We start from the raw sequence: 22,951 nt of genomic DNA on the forward strand, positions 1-22,951 counted from the left end.
TAAGGATATGGTCTGCACATCACAAAATTCCTGAAGATTCAGTATCTGGAAAAGTGGGACTTTTCTGAGAAGAGCGCTCTAGTTTTCTTACTCGTGGGGCTCCTGTAACTGTTCATATTACCCTTTTTGCCTTGGCCACTAGGAGGCTGAGAGCCTCAAATCAACCAGAGCAACATTACAGGACCTTTCGTGCCTTTACCTTTACCCCTGACTTTATTTCCCTACAATGATACTCCCTTCACCCAGATTTTTATATTTATTTATTTTTCTCTTACAATTATTGCTAAAGTAAGCTATCTCAATTTATCTTGGGATAAAGTAGAATATTACATATGCTTTTAACATCTCTGGATATGATTTCTAAATTCAGGCTAGAGGGAAAAAAAACCCTACAATCCTAATTCATAACTATTTAAGTTCCTTTTAATCTATCTTCTATTGATAACTTCCCTTCTAAAAACAGAACCACTCCCAGGATACACATAAATATTTGTCTGTATATTTCATACAAGACTAAGAGCTACTGACTACATCTCTCCACTGTTCCTTTTTTATCTTTTAGCAGGTGGTGGTCACAGGGTCCTGGTCTCATAGGTCAATTTCTGCCATCACACTACAGATCGCCCCCTTTCAGATCCTCCTCCTCCCCCATGCTGATACCTCAAACAGCCCTATCTCCTCTTCCTCACTTCCTCCTGCCCTTAAAGTGACCAAAAATCCCAGAGGGAGAGATATTTAAAAGCCAACCAAGCCTAAATGAGAAGTACACCTACCATCCTCCTCCAAGTAGCTTAGAAAACAAATCCAAAACAAGCAGACCTTAAAAAAAAAAAAAAAAAAAGGCCCAAAAGAAATGCACACACACACACACATGCGAACGCACAAATGACAGGAACTCCAAAACAAGCAGTCCTTAAAAGGAAAAAAAAAGGCCAAAAGAAATGCACACACACACACACAAACGCACAAGTCAAACCATGAGATAAAATGTTATTAAGGCAGAAGAACACTAAAATAAATACTAAAATATTCATGTTAAATCCATAGGGGTTTTCATTTGAGAAGAGAGCACTATTCATCAGAAATTCATGGCAGACTGGCAAATTCACAAGGTTAACATGGTAGAGTCTTAATAAAGATTTCTCCCTCATTTATTCCACTGATGCAGGAAAATAACCTGCCGATAAAACTCCTGAATTCTTGGGAGGCAGTAATAGCAATGTTGGTAAGAGCACAGGCTGTGCTGGTGTTTATATTTGCACAGATTATTCTGGAAAGTTACACAAGAAGCAGACAATAGTGGTTCCCTATAGAGAAGAACTGGGTATGGAGTGGAGGGAGATATTTTTTACCATATGACATTCTGTTACCACTTAAAATTTGTATCAGGGATTGCACTACTTTTTCAAACAAATAAACAAAAAGAACTTGTTTTTTAGAGTCTGGGATACCTCAGTTCAACTCCTGGCACTGCTAACTACTGGCTGCTTGGCCTTCACCAAGTGGCTCCATCTCTTTAGGTCTCAGTATCCTCATCTGTAACATGGGACTGATTATAGTATGTGCCTCACAAAGGTTCTGGGAGGAGTGAACGGGACAAAAATATGTGTAAAGTGCTTTGCAGAGCCTTTGGCACAGAGTAGGTGCTCAATAAATAGCATGGCAATAGAAAACACGCATTACAAGTGTTCATGAAGAACATTTATCCCATCCTTAATTAAAAGTATGGGACATGCCCCTGGGCTCTCTGTTAACCCAAAACTAAAACCATTCCCAAAGCCAACTCTTCAGACAAAGATTGGACTGGACTATAAGACATAAAACCATACTGGTGAGGAGTGTGCTTCTTAGCTCAAGTAAACACTTGAGACTATGTGGGTAGCCCCTGTCCAGAGGCAAGATGAGAAGGCAGAGGAGGACAGGAGCTGGTTGAAGGGACATGGGAAATACAGGGTGGACAGAAGGGGTGTGCTGTCATATTATAGAGAGAGCAACTAGGGTCACATAACCATATAAGTTTTTGTATGAGAAACTGACGTGAACTGTAAACTTTCACTTAAAGCGCAATAGAAATAAAAAGTATGGGACATAAATATTACCCATAAGTACTGTGTTCCTTTAAAAAATCATGTATATTAGAACAAACAGTCAACAATTACTTTGAAACAGATGAGAATATAAAGGGGCAGGGAAACTAGATTAATGGAAACAAAACACCAGAGCAGAAATAATGAGAATGTTCATGCATTATGAAGAATGTAACCAATGTCTCTGAACAACTGGTATAGAAATTGTTGAATGGGAACCAAACTGTTGTGTAAACCTTCACCAAAACACAATAAAATGTTTTTAAAAGTAAGTAAGTAACAGGGGGAGGGGAAGGCATGAAAATGACTGTTTAGATTCTATTTATTATCAGAAGGTAGAGGTTAAGTTAAATAGCCAGCCTGAAGGATATGAAGGATGTAGTGTCCACCAGAGAGAAAAGCTTTCAATTCCTTGAAAGCTGAATCTAAAATTCGGCAATTTCAGGCAGTTCTATCCGCTAAGGGAAACCTTTAGCAAAAAGCAGTGTCCCGTCACCCTAAACTCAGAGAAAGAAAGAAGGACAATCCCGCAAAGATGAGCGAGAAATTGTAAGGCTGACAGATATAATTTTCTCCGCTCCTAGGGCTTCTGAAACTCCAACAAGCACACAATCACCTGAGGATCTTACTAAAATGAAGCTTCTGACTCAGCAGGTCTGGGGTGAGCCTGAGTCTCTGCATCTGATACAAGCGCCCAGATGATGCTGGTACAGCTGTTCTGTGGACCACATACTGAGTAGCAAGGTCCTATTGACCCCAGATAATTGTCCCATTGCTTGTTAGTAATGGCAATCTCAAGGAGATTCAGATGGCTGAATATTCTCTCTCCCGTTAAAAACCCAGCAATTCTTCTAAATCAGTGATTCTCAACCAGGGGAGACTGTGCCCCGCAGGGGACATTTGGCAATGTCTGAAGACTCCTTTGGTTACCACACTAGGGGAGGGAGGGAGGCGGCTACTACTGCATCTAGTGGGAGAGGCCAGGGATGCTGCTGAACATCCTACAATACAGAGGACAGCAGCCACCACAACCAAGAATCATCTGGCCCCAAATGTCAATACTGCTGAGGCTGAGAAATTCTGTTCTAAACAAACAGAAAAGCCACATCCTGAGTCCTCTCAATTCTTCCTGAGAATATAAATCATGATTTTAAAAAACGGCCATCAATCCAACACTGTGCTTCTGGAGCCAGAGTACCAGGTTAGCAGAAAGGTCAGGACGCTGTCTGTGGGGAATGGGTCACTGGATCAAGGTCTGTGTTTTATTTAATATCAAGCATACATGGTTCAGTAAAACGTGGTGAGTTCCATGGTCTTCACTTCTGCACACAGCAATGTGTAAGAATGTCCCTCGTGGCTGGGAAGCCATAGTACCCCTCTCCCTTAAACCAAAGGCAATCATCAGTCAGGTTTATGGTGCAATGACGGGATCATACACTTGAGGTTTCACTACGGCCATTCGGGGCCAAGTAGCAAGTGATGACCAGCAACTACAAAAATGCGACCTAGGAGGAAGGGGACCGCCACTGAGTCACTTCGGGATCATAACAAAATGGACTTTTGACTAACCAATGCAAACTTTCCATCGGTTTTATTTTGAATTATTTTGCGAGAACCATTCCTTTCTGAGAATCGTGGAAGGAGGATGACTCAAGAGAAAGAGCCCTTGTTTTAAGTAACAGACAATACAAGTTCTCTACAGCATTAGCCATAAGTATTCTAGGAAATAATCCACGACCCCCACTCACACTATGAGTCTCTTACTGTCTAGACATCACGGTCTTGGATGAAAGGTGCAAGCATGCTAGTTCCATTGATATCACTACGCCTCCGGGGCAAGATATTTCAAAAGGTGTGACTAGAAGAGAGCACCAGATAGCCAAGCTTTCCACTGATGCGAGCAGGTGTTCGATGCCGGTAGGCATAAGCCTAAAGGCATGCAAGAGAAGCTTCGATTGGCTTCAGCTTTCTAGAAGCCCAGAAAATCCGGCTGGGTACAACCAGACTCCTGCTCGGCATCTGAAACATCACCAGAATTGCACAGCCCAGGACAGCTGGTACGCTTCAAAAAGCCCCCCTACTGAAACTTGGAACTGCAATCTTGAAATGATGATAATAATAAGCAGCTGAAAACCCATCCTTACATATGATCGGGTGAAACATCAGGGTAATGGATGCCTAGCGACCCATGAGTGAGGCAGTAACTCATCACAGAGCTTCTGACTTGCTGGGAGAATAAGCCTGCCCGAACTGGGTCAGATCCCTGATCCTGTGGTGTTACCCACAGCAACCCCAAGGGGCAGGACCCAGGAGGGCTCAGATGCTCTGTGACCTCAGTGTCAAAGCCAAGGCATGTCCTAGTTTCTCTCCGTAGCCACTCACAGTTCTGTCATTCATAAATTTGTCCAGACCCTTCTTAAACTAAATTTATGTACCCTGCCAGGACCACCTCCTGAGATAATGAGTTTTTGAAGATTATTACCTGCTGTGTTAAGCAGTACTTCCTTTCACTGGTTACAACAAGGAAAAGAAGAATTAGGGGTGAAACAGCAGAGAGGCTAATGTTGCTTTCATCAAGGGACAATCTCATGTTGTGGAAAAGTGGAAATATTCAACAGCCTGGAACCACATTTAATCAGCAACCATGAACTTGGGAAACTTAATAACTTCAAATGTTTTAGTTGATGAAAGCCACTCAACATGTGTTTCTGAAAAGTAAGACTGGACAAAGGCACAATTTATGTTAGAGTTAGCTAGTTCAACACTCCAAATATCATGGAGTCAAGCAATGTTTCAGTCCCAAAACCCTGAGTTGATGTCAAATATGCAGGGATCAGAGGTTGGTCAAAGACAGAAAAATCTGCTAGGAAACACTGAAATCAATACCATGGTTCCCTGTATAGTCAGGAACACCACAGAACCTCCAGAAAATGGTGCTTTCAATCCTCAGTGGGCATGAAGGCCTACCCACTGGCTGAGCTGCACTAAGTATCTAAGGTAGGGCTGTTGTTGATATTGCTGTTAGTTGCTGTCAAGTCCATTCAGGCTCATGGCAACCCCATCTGTGCACAGTAGAACTGCTCCACAGGGTTTTCAAGGCTGTGACCTCTCAGAAGCACATCACCAAGCCTACCTTCCATGGTACTCGTGGATGGGTTCAAACCACTGCCACCCTTTCAGTTAGTAATCGAGTGCTTAACCATGTGCACCACCCATGGACTCCAAGCTAGGGCTAGTCCCATCAAAAGCTAACATTTTAATTGTAGTATAGTACCCTGGATTGGGAAACCCTGATGGCGTAGTGTTTAACAGCTATGGCTGCTAACCAAAAGGTCAGCAGTTTGAATCTACCAGGCGCTCCTTAGAAACCCTTTGGGGGCAGTTCTACTCCGTCCTATAGGGTTCCTATGAGTTGGAATCAACTCAAAGGCAATGGGTTTTTTTTTTTTTTTCTTTTACCTGGATTGGTTCCCAGAACCAAGGGGAAAAGGTACATTAATAGGATAATGTGCAAGATTTAAATAAAGTCCAAAGTTTAGTTAATAATAATGTACCAAAACAGAATTAATCTTAGTTTTGACCTAATGGACCACAACTACCACAGCCTCCACCAGACTGAATCCTGTACAACTAGATGGTGCCTGGCTACCACCATCAACTGCTCTGACAGGGATCACAATAGAGGGTCCCGGGCAGAGCTGGAGAAGAATGTAGAACAAAATTCTAACTCACAAAAAAAAGACCAGACCTACTGGTCTGACAGAAACTGAAGAAACCCCAAGAGTATGGCCCCCAGGCAATCTTACAGCTCAGTAATCAAGTCACTCCTGAGGTTCACCCTTCAACCAAAGATTAGAAAGCCCATAAAACAAAATAAGACTAAATGGGCACACCAGCCCAGGGGCAAAGACGAGACAGCAGGCAGGGACAGAAAAGCTGGTAAGGGGGAACCTAAGGCCAAGAAGGGGAGAGTGTTGACATGTCGTGGGGTTAGCAACCAATGTCACAAAACAATATATGTATTAACTATTTCATGGAAAACTAGTTTGCTCTGTAAACTTACGTCTAAAGTACAATAAAAAAGAAAAATCTGAGTTTTGACAAACATGATATAGTTATACAAAACATTAACATTAAAGTAGGTGAAAAGCATGTGGGAACTCTCTGTACCATCTTTATTTAAACTTTTCTTTAAATCTAATATTGTTTCAAAACTAAAAGTTTATTTAAAAGTTAAAAGAATTAAAAACAAAAGAAAAAGCAAACATATTTCTTGACTCTTTAGAGCCAATTGAGAATTGGAAGTCAACAAAAACCATCAAGTTTGAGATTTTTAAGATCAGGATTCAGCTGGGTGAGAATTCCCTGATGCTGATGGGAGGGGGGGAATATGTATTAATGATAAAGAAAAATTAAATAGGTATTTATTTACTAGGAAAAATTAAGTAGATAGCCACCAAACACACAGTGAAGCAAGTATGAAGGTAACGTATATGAAGATTTGAAGATTATCAAGGCTACAGTGACCCATCACAAAGTGATCCCATCCCAAAGAGAACCATGGCTTCTCAAAAGATGAGCCTCATCATGGACAGCTTGAACCACACTCGACACTGATACGTATCCTCTACGTGTGCTATGTAATTTACACAACAGTAGTGACACTTCAGTACAATAAGCCTAAAACCTGAACACATGTTGAAAGGAAAAGACTAGAACAAAATAATCTTGAAATTCTGACATATTATCAAAAACAACATCAGGGTTTATTGAAACCCAAAATAAAATTACTTAGGTAATTAATCACCATTCACTGACTCAAGTACAGATATACTGTTGGACATAACCAGCAGGTTCACGCATAAAAAAAAATTAACTGCTTATTCAAGATTACAGATGTAAAAAAGGAAGATAATATTAAGTACTGGAACAGCATCTAAAAGAAACTGTATTCTTTCCAAAAGCAAAAGAGGAAGACTGGAGAGAAAATATATGACCGGATAAAAGGTCTGAATCATGGAAATTTGGGAGTTGATGCCTAAAGATTAGAAAAATATAGCAATGTAACTACCAAAAGAAAAAATTTGACAAGACATATTTACGGAAATGCTGCCTACTTAAACATTTCAGCAGGAATTAGAGAAACCATCAAAATGGTTTTGAACTGGACAATAAACCCGTTGCCGCTGAGTGGATTCTGACTCATAGCAACCCTATAGGACAGAGTAGAACCGCCCCCACAGGGTTTCCAAGGCTGTAGTCTAAAAAGAAGCGCAGTTATATCTTTCGCCCTCAGGGCGGCTATTGGGTTTCAACTGCTCAACCTTTTGGTTAGCAGCCAAGCACTTCACCACTGTGCCACACAGGATTCCGTCAACTGGACAATACTGGACCTGAACCGCACTCAAACTTCCCAGCTAAATGTGCAAGCAGCAACAGAGATCCAATTAGAAGCCTAGTTTTGACATCTAGAAATTGGTTCCATTTTCCCATCTGCCCCCACCACACTCAAACAGGCCAACCGCTTCCATGCTTGCTGCGGTCTGTGTTGATCATTCTGCCAGGGCATTAGATCGATCACATGTGATCAAAAGATGAAAAGATTTTAAAAAATTACCCGTTTGAAAAATTTAAAAAAAAAAAAAAATTATTTTGGTTTTGTTGATAACAAATCAGATCTTTGTTTTTAATAAATTAATTTGGTTTGCACTACCTACCAATTGATTTCAAAGTGATGCAGACACAAATCTGCTGTGCGGATACATTATCGATTTTACGTGTTTGTGGAGAAGGAAACAAATGAACACAAGGAGGCGTTTATGGTTTTACTGCAGGAGCAGAGCAACCCTGGCAGCTGTCTAAACTCTTTTGAGTCTTTTTTATCTCATTTGTAAATGAAATAGCTGGACCGGAGGATCCTTTTCAACACTAAAAACAATCCTTCGACTACCTGCTTTTTATCACGTGAGAGTAAATGAAATACTCAGGTCCACTTTTCCTCTGGAGAGAAACGCTGCCAATCCAAGTGTTGTGAATTGAATTGTAGCCCCCCAAAATATGTGTTGAAGCTCTCTCTCTCGTACCTGTGGGTGTGATCCTCTTAGGAAATAGGGTTTTCTTTCAATTATGCTAATGAGGTCATGACAGAGTAGGATGAACCCTAAACCTAATCACTTCTGAGTGGTATCTTATAAAAAGGAATGCAGACACAGAGAGGAATACATCATGTCACAATGGAGACAGATGTGTCTATAAGCCACAGAATGCTGGCAGCTACTACATGTAGAAAGGGTTTAAAAAAAAAAAAAAACCTTCCCTGAGAGCCCACACCCTAAATTTGGACTTCCACCCTCCTGAACTGTGAGAAAATAAACTTCTTTTCTTTATAGCCACTCATTTGTACGTAGTGTTTTTTGTTATCGCAGCACTAGGTCACTAAGAAACCAAGGGACAACCTTTGACTCCATGAATCCATGCCTCTAACTTAACTGTGATAACGTTCTGAAGGCCATGCAAACTTGGAGTCTGACGAATGACCCAGTCCTATGCAAGCAGTTTTAAAGCACAGTTATTACTCAAAGATAGCTACATTAGTAGGCTTTTCAACTCCCATAGATAACTAAAGCCCTTATTTAAGTCATGTATACTTTATTTCTGAGTCGGAATCGACTCAACGGCACTGGGCTAGGTTTTATACTTTATTTATGTAATTTGTATCTGCTTCTTTGGGCCAGAATTATTTCAGATCACTCTTAAATGTTTAAGGAACGGGGCTCTACTTACAGTTACGAATGTCCTTCCAGTCAACTTTAGCGAAGAAAGGATGGCAGCAAAGGCCTTCAAAATTCAATCTCTCTTTCTGCCCACACAACAAACTCTGAATCAGATCAAGACATTCATTGCTAACTTTGGGGTCACCTGGAAACTTCAAAAACCGCTGTTCCAAAAAAAAATAATAATAATTATTTCCTCAGCAATGATTCAGCTTTTCATGTCCCAAAGTTAAAAAAGTACTTTTATCCATGCAAAGTTTTTTTTTTTTTTTTTTTTTTAAAGGAAGCAGGTTTTGCACCCTCTTAACTTTGGACCAAAAGCATATTACCAAAATAGATGGCCTGTTCACAGCAATAGGCCCAGTTCCTTCACTGGAGTTCAGTGTCCTTCACAGCCCCTGTTTCTTTCTCCCGTCTCATTTCCCTACACTCTCGATCCCAACAATAATGAGTTATTTAAAGTTCCTTGAAGAAATCACTCTGCTCTCTGCCTGAACCAAGCTCTACTCCCTCCACCCCCGCATCCCCACCCTTCCTTCCCTGTCCAGCTCCTCTTCCTTCTCTCTCCCTCCTGCATGCACCCCCGATCTCCACATCTGCACAACACACAGTATCGTAATTTATTCATGATGAAAGAGAAAGAAGGCAGAGAAGACCCTCTCTTTCTTATCACTAAACCTGGAAACCTAACCGTACCTGGCACAAAGTAGGTGCTAAACACATTTTTTTTTATTTTATATTTTTTTGTTCTTGTTGTTGTTGAGAATATATACAACAGAACGTACGCTGATCCCACAATTTCTGCACAGACAATTCAGTGATATTGATTACATCCTTCAAGTTGTGCAACCATTCTCACTCTCCGTTTCCAAAATGTTCCTCCCCATTAACGTAAACTCACTGCCCCCTAAGTTTCCTATCTAACCTTTCTAGTTGCTGTTGTCAGTTTGATCCCATATACATAAATTCTCAAAAGAGCACCTAAATACATTTTTATTGAATGAGTGAATTAAAATGAAGGCAATAAATTCTCCCCCAGAGTTATTTAAAGGGAAACTTTAATTCAAGAGAAGAGTCAAAAATAACAATTAGACACATAAAAATACGTATTATGTATTCCAGAAAGACAAAAATATATATTTATTATATATATAATATTCATATTATAGCCTTTAAAAAATAAACTTAATGTACAGGAAAATACAGCTGATAGGAAATAGTCTTAATTCTACTACATATATGCTATATATATATACACATAACTGTATTTCTAATTCATTTTCTTATTCAATTTTACTATCATATTCAATAGATAGTATTAAGCAGCAGTATGGTGAAGTATCAAACCAGGTTACCTGTGTTATTTTGGGCAAATTATTTAGCCTTTCTTTGCCTAAGCTTCCTCATCTGTAAAATGAAAATAGTAATACCTACTATGGTTTGAAAGCTGGAGCCCTGGTTAAGAACTCAGGCTGCTAACCAAAAGGTTAGCAGTTTGAATCCACCAGCTGCTCCTTGGAAACCCTACGGGGCAGTTCTACTCTGTCCTATAGGGTTGCTATGAGTCAGAATAGACTTGAAAGCAAAGGGTTTGGTTTTGGTTTTACAGTTTGAAAATACCACGCCTTGGCTCAGGTACAACTTAGTCCTCAAGGTGACATCTTTGGTTTTTAAAACATGAAAGAGGACTTTTACAGCAAATTTGCCCAATGCAATGGGTCTTTTGATTTCTTGACTATGTTTCCATAGGCGTTAATTGTGGATCCGATAAAATGAAATCCTCAACACTTCAATCTTTTCTCTGTTTATCATGATCTTGTTGATTGGTCCAGATGTGAGAATTTTTATGTTGAGGTGTAATCCATACTGAAGGCTGTGGTCTTTGATTCTCATCAGCAAGGGCTTCAAGTCCTCTTCACTTTCAGCAAGCAAGGTTGTGTCATCTGCAAATTGTAGGTTTTTAATGAGTCTTTCTCCAATCCTGATGCCCTGTTCTTCTTCACATAGTCCAGCTTCTTGGATTATTTGCTTGGCATACAGATTGAATACGTACAGTGGAAGGATACAATCCTGACACACACCCTTCCTGATTTTAAACCACGCAGTATCCCCTTGTTCAGTTCGAACGCCTGCCTCTTGATCTATGTACAGGTTCCACATGAGCACAATCAAGTGTCCTGGAATTCCTATTCTTGGCTATGTTATCCATAATTTGTCATGATCCACTCGGTTGAATGCCTTTGCATAGTCAATAAAACACAGGTAAACATCTTTCTGGTTTTCTCTGCTTTCAGCCAAGACCCATCTGACATCAGCAATGATTAACTTCTCACAGTTCCCTGTCGATGTGCTGCAGCAACTGCTTTTAAATTATCAGCAGCAAAATTTTACTTGCATGTAATATTAATGATACTGTTAGACAATTTCCGCATTCTGTTGCATCACTTTTCCTTGAATGGGCACAAGTATGATCTCTTCCAGTCGGCTGGCCAGGTAGCTGTCTTCCCAATTTCTTGGCACAGACAAGTAAGACCTTTCAGCATTGCATCTGTTTGCTGAAGCATCTCAGTTGGTATTACTTCAATTCATCAGTTCTCGATCATATGCAAATGGTTGAACGTCGATCAACTCTTTTTGGTATAGTGACCCTGTGTATTCCTTCCATCTTCTTTTGATGTTTCCTGCATCATTCAACATTTTGTCCATAGAAACCTTCAATATTCCATCTTGAGGCTTGAATTTTTTTCTTCAGTTCTCTCAGTTAGAAAAATGCTGAGCTTGTTCTTCCTTTTTCATTTTCTAACTCCAGGTCTTTGTGCATTTCGTTAGAATACAATCTGTCTTCTCGAGCTGTCTTTTGAAATTTTCTGTTCAACTCTTTTATTTCATCATTTCTTCCTTTACCTTAGCTACTCTACCTACATTCAAGAGCAAGTTTCAGAGTCTCTTCTGACATCCATTTTGGTCTTTTCTTTCTTTCCTGTCTTGTTAATGACCTTTTGCTTTCTTCACATATGATGTCCTTGATGTCATCCCCAAACTCGTTTGTTCTTCATATTTTCAATCGTCTCATATGCATGTGAAAGCTGGGCAACAAATAAGGAAGACTGAAGAATAATCAATGCATTTGAATTACGGTGTTGGCAAAGAATATTGAATATACTATGGGCTGCCAGGAGAACAAACAAATCTGTCTTGGAAGAAGTACAGCCAGAATGCTCCCTAGAAGCAAGGATGGTGAGACTTCATCTCGTGTACTTTGGATATGTTATCAGGAGGGACCAGACCCTGGAGAAGGACATCATGCTTGGTAAAGTAGAAGGTATTCAAAAAAGAGGAAGATGCTCAACAAGATGGGCTGACACAGTGGCTGTAATAATGGGCTCAAACACAGCATAGAGTTTCATTCAGTTGTACACAGGGTTGTTATGAGTTGGAAGCAACTCAACAGCACTTAACAACAACCACGGTTTGATAATTAACTGAGTTAATAAAGTACATTTCATTAATTCTAAGATTCACATTTATTCACAGTGAACAGCTTTTGAAATCAATATGCATTTTATAAGCGGTGAAATATCAGATTAATTGACAGCAATTTTTTTTGCACCCGTTGCCATCGAGTTAATTCCGACTCATAGCGACCCTAAAGGACAGGGTAGAGCTGCCCCATAAGGTTTCCAAGGAGCAAGTGATAGATTCAAACTGCCAACCTTTTGCTCAGCAGCCGTAGTTCTTAACCACTACGGTGTAGTCTTACAATTACTGGCAGTTAAGATTCAATGAAATACAACTAACAGTGTTTAGGACCACATTTGCTGTACACTATGCAAGTACTTGCTACTATTATTATTCAGTACTGCTGGCTTACAAATAAACTTTCATTAGTACAATTTTTAAATGACATTTCTCAGTATTACTTCAAAGTCGACTAACAGTTCATTACCTGGAAATTCATGATGTTACTGAACGTTCTGGCTGAGGTTCCCTCAGTGAACGGGGATCTCCCATAAATCATCTCATAAGCGATCACTCCCACAGACCACCAATCGCACTCCAGGCCGTAGACACCTTTTCCATCCCCATTCATCACAGTCAACACTTCAGGGGCCATGTAATCCGGGGTCCCAATCGGGAGTTTTGCATTCACCTGGAAGCCCATAAATAAAATAAACGCAGCAAACTTTCAATTATCCTCTACATAGCCAACAGCCACATTTTAGACAGAAGCTAATTTACCACTGACTTCTACTCTCCCTGGAGTCCTGGTGGCAAAATTGTTAAGAGCTCAGTGGCGAAGTAGTTAAGAGCTCAGGCTGCTAACCAAAAGATCGGCAGTTCAAATTCACCAGCTGCATCTTGGAAAACCTATGATTGGGACAGTTCTACTCTGTCCTAGAGGGTTGCTATGTGTCGGAATCAACATATCAACAACAACAATCATTCTCCTAGGCACTTAAAACTTCCATCAAGCGGCACCCCATCAGGAAGTGTAAACAATTTATTAGTTCAAAAAAAAAAAAAAAGCACATAATATAATCCAAAGGCAAAGGGGCAAGAGTTGCTGATGGCATCACCCTTTGTTAACACAAATGAGAACTGGGCACATACCTGGAATGGAAGATCTTTCCCAATACCGGTTACTGATATGATAGAACGTCTCTTACTTATGAGAAAAGTAAAATAATAAACTCTAAAGATGAATCTATAAGATTAATCTTCCACTAATGAAAAACCAGCAGCTAGCTGGCAACATAATATTACAAATATGTGTCATATCTCTAGTTAAAAAATTTGGAAAACTGTATTTAGAATCGACATTCCTACTTAACTGGTCCACCCACAAGGCAAGACACGATAAATAACTTCCACCAAGAGCCAAATGTTAATGAGTTCATTTTCCTCACCTCTGTTGCTGTGATCCCTCCCCACTCTTCAGAAACCCAGGGCTGTGCACTCCAATGGCACCAACTACCTGACCTTGGAGGAGGGACATTAGGACAATATAGGAGGTCTTGTTACAAAGCCAAATGCATTTCTTTTAAAGGACTGTCTTTTTTTCTGAGAAGTTGTCCTTCTGACTGCTTCAGTGTTGAAATGTCCTGTTTCTTGAAATGACGCTGATGATAGAAGTAGGTTTTGTTTCCCCAACCCATCCCACCACTTCCTAGGCAACCTAGTAAGCTGGCAACCCATGTCAGTCCTCAAAGTTGTTTTAAAGAGCCATAAAATTTGAAGTCTAAGGACTGCCTCTCTAATCTTTCATCCCAACAAAACAGAAAGAGAGGGCCTGACGTCAGTCACACACTGTGTTGACCAGTTATCCAATAACTCTACATTGTCAATGGACTTCTCTGAGGTCAGCACTCATATGGTGCAAAAGAACTTTCTCCCTACTAAAGGATATTAAGTGCCCACAAGTAAGCGGACAGATTTTGCTGGGTAGACCCAACACCTTCAAGGTTAGCTTTAGATCAAGAAAGTAAATTTGCTTTGCTTAATTTGACTGGGGACTGAAAGATAATGAATGTCTAGAGAGGACAATACAAGTCTCCTTTCCCCAGTGACGAACACCATGCTCACCCTTCCAGCCTATAATCTTAATCTTGTCCATCCCTCAGCCCCACAACACCCTCAATATAGAAAATGGACTCGTTCTTTTTACTCCTTCTCTCTTCACCCCTTTCGAAAGTCCATACTGTGGTATAGGCTTTTCCAAACCCTAAGCCCCAAAAGCAGCGTTATACTGTTATTCCTGAAACCTCCCCTGCATTAATTGGGCAATGGAATTTCTACTCAGGATAGGATTCCTCGCAGAATGGGATTTTCACTTGGGAAAGCTAGATGATCACGTCATCCAAGAAGCACACAGGTAGACCTGCGTTGAAGGAGAAAAGTAGGGATAAAGGGGGAAAAACTGGTCTAAGGCAGAACCATAAAAACAACCATAGAGGGCCTTAAACTCGAGAAACTGAAAAGTAGGTTAAATCAAGGGGAAGCCTTGGTGCTGGGAAATCTAAGCCGAGGCTTCTGTCCTCTAGTGTGTGTACAAAATGTTACTGAGTTCATTATGCTATCAGGATTCACCTGCAGGGCTACGGTAAAAACCCTCAATACTGACAATGAACATAGATTTTTTTTTAAATAACAAAATGATAAAACCGTAAAATACTGATTTGACTATATGATCGTAACGCTACTGTACTGTTGATTAAATGCTTACCCTTTATGAATAATCACCTTGAAGGACCATAGCTACACTAACATTAAATATTCATCATTTGCACCTGTTGGGTTTTCTGTTCTTGCCACACGAGACTTGTTAGGAATATTCAGTTCTCCTTGTTTGTAGCTCACATGGCCACTTGTTTACAACCAAAGAGTTGATGGGAACTTCATGGGTCAGGTATAACAGAGTGATCCAACTGAATAGTATAAATTGTCACATGTCTCATTTTCAAACTCATAATTACTTACCAAAGAGGGTCAGACAACTCCTCCCACTAATTCTTGCCCCATAACAGTTTTTTTAACAGTTATGTGATTATACACATATATGTTCAATTATTTCCTAATTTTCTAAATTTCATTATTAATTTGTATTTTAAAAGTGTAAAAGGAAAAATAGCAGCCCCCAGTTTGCTCTTTGTACATCTCCTGCTACAGTACTTAATAGTAATTAACAAAGGTTTTTAATGACAATTAATGACTACTTAGTTTTCATTAGTCACTGGCCTCTAAGCATGCTGAATCTGTTCAACATGTAATCTCACATGTTTTGATGAAGATTTTTGCAGCATGCTTTCAATCTCCTCTGGTTGCAATTCAACCACCTGCTCTGAATAAAATATTAAAAGTGGAACGTGCAGTAGGAGCCCGCCTTCCTGAAGTACACTGTCTGACAGGGCTCCAGTATTATTAAACTTTAGCTAATTGTCATTACATTAACAAGGAAGAAAATGAAACAGCAAGAGACGACAAGAGAATGACAAGGGTGCAGAAGAGCCACTGAAATTCTGGGAAATGGAGGGGTAGGAAAAAGAAAGAAAGAAATGGATTAACCTAAATTCTTTTAAATACAAAAAACAGATTAGGAAAAAAGTATATAAGAAAATCACTGCCTTCCTCCTCCCAAATCCCTCCTCATAAAAATGCTTAAATATAAAACTATTTAAACCTAACTTTCCCCATTTGGAGCCCAGGTGTTGCAATGGTTAAGAGCTCAGCTGCTAACCAAAAGGTCAGCTGTTTGAATCCATCCTTGGAAACGCTATGGGGCAGTTAAACTCTGTCCTATACGGTCCCTAGGAGACAGAACTCCAATTTCAATGGCAACAAGATTTTTTTTTCCCATCTAGCTGCCCAAGGCATAAACATACACCTGCAAAAGCAGCAAAAAAATTCTGACTACATTGTCCCTCTTGTAGAAAAGAAATCAAATCATTTCATTCCTACAAAAATCTAAAAAGGGCTGTCCTTTGGGTTTCCAACAGCCAAATGGGGCTGATTATCACTTAACATCACTATCATACTTTCCTTTTACAATCTCCTTAAAACCATTTTCTTAGAGCTGAATGAAACAGGTTGGTACCGTTAGTTTTTGTCATTTCAGATTAGGATCCATTCTTCCTACTCTCTCTCTCTCTCTAAGGTGCAGCAGGAACCTAAGTCACTCAGCAGGTCATGGCACATCTCAGCTCAACCCCAAAGCTCTAGGCAGTATGATCATTAGGCCTCTGTGTTTACTAATAAAAATATTCCAAAGACGCTTCTGAATAATAAGCTTGAAATAAATTCAGTGGAAAATGGAAAACACAACATAGCTATGATTCGCAAATATCCAAAATACATAGATAATATTTGGGGGTGTTAGAAAAAAAGGATTGATTTTGAATGAGTGATATACAGTAATTTCAGTAAACATGTGTTATGTTTTATATGGTATATTTTGATTAAATACAAAACAGAAGACATTTAGAATCTACTTTAGACCTACAAAACATTCTATTTGAGGGAAACCTGATGCAAGAGATGTCTTTAAAGTGTTAAAAAGCAAAGTTGTCACCTTGAAGACTCTGGTGCGCCTAACCCAAGCCATGGTGTTTTCAATCACCTCATATGCATGCAAAAGCTGGGTGGTGAATAGGGAAGACCGAAGAAGAATTGGTATCTTTGATTACGGTGTTGCCAAAGAATATGGAATATACCACGGACTGCCAAAAGAACGAAAGAATCTGTCTTGAAAGAAGTTACAGCCAGAAGCCTCCTTAGAAGCAAGGATGGTGAGACTTCGTATCACACATTTTGGATATGTTATCAGGAGGGACCAGTCCCTGGAGAAGGACATCATGCTTGGTAAAGCAGAGGGTCAGCAAAAAAGAGGAAGACCCTCAATGAGATGGATTGACATGGTGACCGAAACAATGGTCTCAGGCACAACAACGGTTGTGAGGATGATGCAGAACTGCGCAGTGTTTCGTTCTGTTGTACATGTGGCTGCTATGAGTTGGAACTGACTTGATGGCACCTAACAACAGCGTGTTTAACCCACTACCATTGATCAAAAATACCAACAAATTAGTTTTAATTCTATATCCACACTTTACAGGATTTAGATTGCAGATTACTAGTCTTTTATCATGAAAAAGAGTCCCTGGATGGTGCAAACAGTTAATGCCCTCGACTACTAACTGAAAGGTTTGAGTCCACCCATAGGCATGAGTCATCATGAGTCACAGTCACAGTCGACTCAGTGGCAACTGGTTTATTGTGATAAGGCCCTGTCCACTTAAAACAATGCTGAAGAGTCTTTCTTATCTGCTTAGGCACCTTCTGGACCTAAATGTCCTAGAGAGGCGATCCTCTCTCCACAGGAAGCAGAGGTACGATATTTTCAAGGGTGTGGTACTGAGTGCCTTATCTCCATGACCAAAATAATCAAGGGTTGAGCCTTTAGCTGCAAATAAACCTGAGTACCTCTGGGAGGCTCCTTGCCTGGAGTGAAGCTTGCGACAATTAAAGAACCGAAAGGGCATTTTGCAGCACTAAAAAATAGAAACCTGAGATGAATAGGAGCCCTGTCTCTCCACCAAAGGCAATGAAGAGAGTGACTGCAGATGTGGAGATAAGGCCTTACTCTTAATTTTCATCTATTTACCAAACAATATTCTTGGAATCTTATTCTAGTTATCTAAGTAGGTTTTTTTCATTGCAAATACATATTTCTGGCTATAAATTTATTTAGCTATCTGATGCTTTTCAATCTACTACAATGATTCTCAGTTGGGAAGAGGGGAGAAAGAGAGGGTATTTTGCCCCCAGGAGACATTTGACAATGGCAGGAGACATTTTTGGTTGTCACAAATGGGGGAAGGGGGTGCTCCTGGCACTTAGTGGGTAAAGGCCAGGGGTGCTGTTAAACATTCTACAACGCACAGGACAGTCACCCCAACCCATGATGAAGAATTACGGGATCCAAAATATCATTAGTGCTGAGGCTGTATTATCAAGCTATGGATACGTATTTATGTTTCAATTTATTTCTAGATGTATGAGTTTATTTATATCACTAATGTATTAAGTTTTTTAATCCTAGGTAATAAAACTGCATTGTTTCTAACATTTTCCTTATGCTTTATTCCACAAAATTCAATACCTAAGTTTTTGTGCCTGTTTCTGAATTGAACGTAGTAATTTTTAAAATATAAAATGTTTTGATTCTGTAACATAGTTCTTAATGATCAAGTAAATAGATTACAAGAACATAACCTACAAAAGAATAATAATAATAATGCTAAGGTTGAAAAACCCTGACTTTGGACAGCATAAGCAGCCTGTTTTCCCAAGGGCCTGAACACCAAGTAAGTTATCTCAAGAAGGTCTCAGATCTGCTGAACAGGGAGGCCAGATGTTGGAACGCAGAGCTCACACAGCCACAAGACTTCTCCTGATGTCAACCTAATAATACACTTTTCCTTGGAAGAACTCAAGAAAAAAGGCAATTTCACATATTGTTCATTAGAGAAAGGACTTAATTCTCAAATCTAGAGCTGCTCCCACCTCTTAATTTATGCATTTGAACTAAAATCAGTATTTTCTAGAGAAAAAAAAAACAAAAAAGCCCAAGTTCCTAAAAGTATGTCCAGGTCATTAAGTGGCTCAGTTGTAAAATTAAGTCTTAAAACTAAAGTTGACTTCCTCTTAGACCGATCACATTTTGGTACGTACCAACTTTATAAGAAGATTTTTTTAATCCAATTTTTTTTTTACTTTATCATCTTTTTCCTACAGTAGTCTCACTCTTGAGGTCAATAGCTACCTTCCTACTTTCCCGATTAGTGTGCGGAATGTGGTTTAATTTTTATCAAAGATCTAAGACTTGAATATGACATTTTTAGCACTTGGTTCTTAACACTTAATGATATTCCATTTGAATACTCTGGTAATTAATTTCAATTTTGCTGAATGGGAAATAGGGGATTTGAGATAAAGAAGGTTAGACTTCATCAAAATATTTCAAAGTAAAACTGGCAGTATCAGAGAAGAAGTCTACAGCAGGCAAGGAAAATGAAGGAAAAACTAAATAAGCCTTTTTTCCCCCCCACCAAACTTTAAGAGTATCCCTAAAAATGTCTTATAGGGTATTAATAGGAATTATACATAAAAGGGTTCCAAGGTCAATTAAGTCTGGGAAATAGCTCTGTGCCTCATCTCCATCCCCATGGAGTCACTTCACACACAGGCAGAAGACGACTCCAACATGTCTCTCAGTATTTCCCAAGCTTATGGCACCACAGTATAACACCTATTATGTGATTTCATTCCATTTCATTACCATCTTATTTGAGTTCATTTTAGCCGCTGATCCAAAATCCACCAGCTTAATATGCCCTGTTCGGTCAATAAGAATATTCTCAGGCTTGACGTCTCTGCAAAAAAATCAGGCCCACAGATTAGTGCTGTCTTCTCCATTCTAATCAATAAGCAATTGCTAATCCAGAACATCAATTCTGTCAAGACTTACTGCTTATATTCTGCTATATGGATCTCCCTATCAATTAGCATACATTTTGCAGAACAGATTTAAGTAAACGAATAATAATAATAAAATAAACACATGTTATTAGGTGGATTGTCTCATAGAGACACACATTTGACATTATGGACACTAAGGCCAAAAAAATCTAGGCGACTTCCCCAAGGTCATGTAGCCAGGCAACAGAAAGCTAAGATTCTATTCCGGATTTCACGATTCCTGGTCTAGCCATCATTTCATTATCACAACATTCTCAGGTGTACATAAAAAACCAATGCGTGAGGACATGTAGAAACACTTATTAACTAACGACTTTGTAGAACTCCTTTGTATATTACTTACGGGTGCAGTCAGAGTTACAACTCCAAGGTCTTCTGCTCTCACATGGTATGCCAGTTCCTTCTGCAAACCAAAATCTGTTTTTCTACCATCTAACCCAAAGAACCCATGCAAGAATGCCTAGTCTTAGTAGCTACATTAACAGCTCTTAGAAGCAAACTTCACAACACTTCAGTTCTAAATCTACTTCACTATTGAAGAGGCGAGCTGAAGTGTCTGCCATTCTGGAAAGCTGACTTTCATCCAGTTACAGGTAAGACTGGATAAAAATTGGACGGAGCATTATTTTGATGCTGAAATTGTTCATCCATTCACCCTACTGCAGAGACTCTTACATGACACAAATTCTACATTTGCTACCAGAGTCTCACTTACCGATGTACATATCCCATCTGGTGAACGCTGCGAACAGCCAAAATCAGTTCGGCTAGGTAAAACTGAATCATGTTTTCATCTAATTGGTCCTCATATCTATTCAAGAGTGACAGCAAGTCACCTCCGGGCTGATATTCCATGACCTGTATAGAATGCCAAAGTTATTAATTCTTCACACACCCAAAAAAAGGAAACACCTCAATTAGATCCTCAACTACTGCCTGACGTGTTGTAATTACAATGTCTTCACAAAGCAATGAAGATGTGCAAGACATATCATAAGTTATATAGGATGAGGTCTCTGCCCTAAGGAAATTACACCTATTACCCAAGAGAATCCATATAATGAAAGACTGGTCCCAGACACCATGCACAATGTTTGCAAGGCAAGCCTGAGGAGTTGAATTAAATCCACCTACTCGCTGCCCACCCACCCACCCAAGTTGACACCCCAGACATTCCCTAAGGTTAGGTATGCAGCGTAGAGGGAAATTCCTGGAGGCTAACAAACTCTCTTGCATCCTTTCTGTATCACCCTTAGCACGCAGCAGAATACAGGAGGTGTGCAATAAATGTGATACAATCTTTTTCTTTAACAGGGGGGTAATCTGACAGTCTCTATTAAAAATTTAAATGTGAATATACACCCTTTGACCTAATAATTCCACTTATAACAATTTACTTTATAGATACTGACAATGGTTTGAGGATGAACAGATTCACTGCAGCATTTTGACAAGGGGAAAAAAAGTCTGGAAATCATTCAAGTATCCGTCAGTAAGAGACTGGGCTAAAATATTACATATCCAAATGAAGAGATATGATGCAGATATTAAAAATGGGCCAGATCCATTCATACTGCCCTGGAAAGCTATCCAGGATAATAAAAAGTGGCATCCTATATAGAATCAAGTATGACCCCTTTTTCGTGAGAAAAAGTAAGTTATTACAATTGTTTGTAATAGGAAAAAAAAAAAAAAAAACTGGAAAAACAATACCCAGTAAAGCCTGAGGTAAGTTTTTTGATCAGCAAAAACACACTGCCTACCCCAGGGAACTGAAATCTTTACTCTTTCTGATGATAACCTGGTGTGATGTTACTGAATATACATGTGGCTTAGAGGCCAGTTGGCCTAGGGTGGCTTTGGATGCCAGTTCAGTGACTTTCAGCTTTATCCTCTGTGAAATGGGGATAGGACTATCCCTCTTGCAGTATTGTGTGAGGATCAAGACAAGGCCCCTGCGGGCCTGGTACAGTGCCTGGCACCAAGGAGGTCCTCCACTACCATTCAATTCCTTCCCTTCCCTTCCTTGTACTGCATGCTCCTTTCTGCACTGGCTGGCGAGGCGCTGGGACCTATTTTGACCATCGCTGCAATGACCTAAGCCCTGACTGAGGTTCTCCTGCCCTTCGTTCCAATTTCCCATTTTATTAGCCATGCCGTAAGTGTCTTTTAAGTCGTCTCAAATTCTTTCTGAAAAAGACAAGACCCAAGTAAACTTCTTTAAAAAAAAAAAAAAACACTTTAACTCTCTCAGAGAACTACATTCCAGAAACCAACTCTGGGATGTGAATTCTCACCACCACTGCTCAAACTCCTGTTGGGTTTTAGTCCAGAATTAGAAGAAAGCTCTAGATAGTCAGACCTGGAATGTCTACACATACCCTAAAAGGCCCCAGGCTGGTCCCATAAAGAGTCCAGGAAGTCTCCCCAGCTCCAAGTCATCCCAAACCAGAGACCTCTGAAGTAGCCAGTGACTTGTGTGTCCTGTATGGGGGCTCCATGTAACTTGGGTGTCTACTCCATTCACATGAAGACATTCAACTGGAGATACTGAATGACTGCATCTGAAGAGTAAGGCTACATCTGCACTGGCATTTGCTGAAAATTTTGATTTATAAACTAGTAAGAATAGCAGTATCTAAGGAGGATAGCAGCTAATATGCATACTTGATTCCCCCCAAATTCACAGCTGACATAAGCTACTCATCCCAGCCCTGCAGGAGCCCACAGGAGCCACCTGGCTGCCTATAGCTCCCCTACTCCTCCCAACCTGTTCTCCACAGGCCCTGGATATGTGGGTGAATTATAATTGGTACGTCGGTTTTAAATATATATTGACATTAAAAATGTCTTAAACATCCCCTAAAAAAGAAAGAAATTCACAGATAATAACAGAAGTGCTCATGCCTTTAGAATGAAAATGTCTTAAAATAAGAACAATGCATATTTATGACGACACATCGCAGTTATAAATTTTCTAATCCAGCTCTATTAAAGAAGTAAAAGAAAAACAGAACAGCTTGTAAGTTTAAGGCTGAGAAAGTCAAAGGCAAAGCA

The 22,951-nt window shown here is 39.8% G+C and overlaps 1 protein-coding gene across 10 annotated transcripts in view; it reads right to left on the reverse strand.

Annotated features, from left to right (window-relative positions):
• CIT (citron rho-interacting serine/threonine kinase) overlaps positions 1–22,951 on the reverse strand; it is a 174,246-nt gene that overhangs the window by 116,618 nt on the left and 34,677 nt on the right. For 9 of the 10 annotated variants that reach the window (XM_049866326.1, XM_049866324.1, XM_049866320.1 and 6 more), the window contains 4 exons: positions 20,610–20,752; positions 19,695–19,788; positions 12,807–13,010; positions 8,871–9,024 (listed from right to left, as the gene is read on the reverse strand). In XM_049866326.1, coding sequence (XP_049722283.1) covers positions 8,871–9,024; positions 12,807–13,010; positions 19,695–19,788; positions 20,610–20,752 — 595 coding nt within the window. The remainder of the gene's footprint in view (positions 1–8,870; positions 9,025–12,806; positions 13,011–19,694; positions 19,789–20,609; positions 20,753–22,951) is intronic. The other variant, XM_049866327.1, reaches the window with a different exon arrangement.

The sequence above is a fragment of the Elephas maximus genome, chromosome 22 (assembly GCF_024166365.1).
Source record: "Elephas maximus indicus isolate mEleMax1 chromosome 22, mEleMax1 primary haplotype, whole genome shotgun sequence".
Lineage (NCBI taxonomy): Eukaryota > Metazoa > Chordata > Mammalia > Proboscidea > Elephantidae > Elephas > Elephas maximus.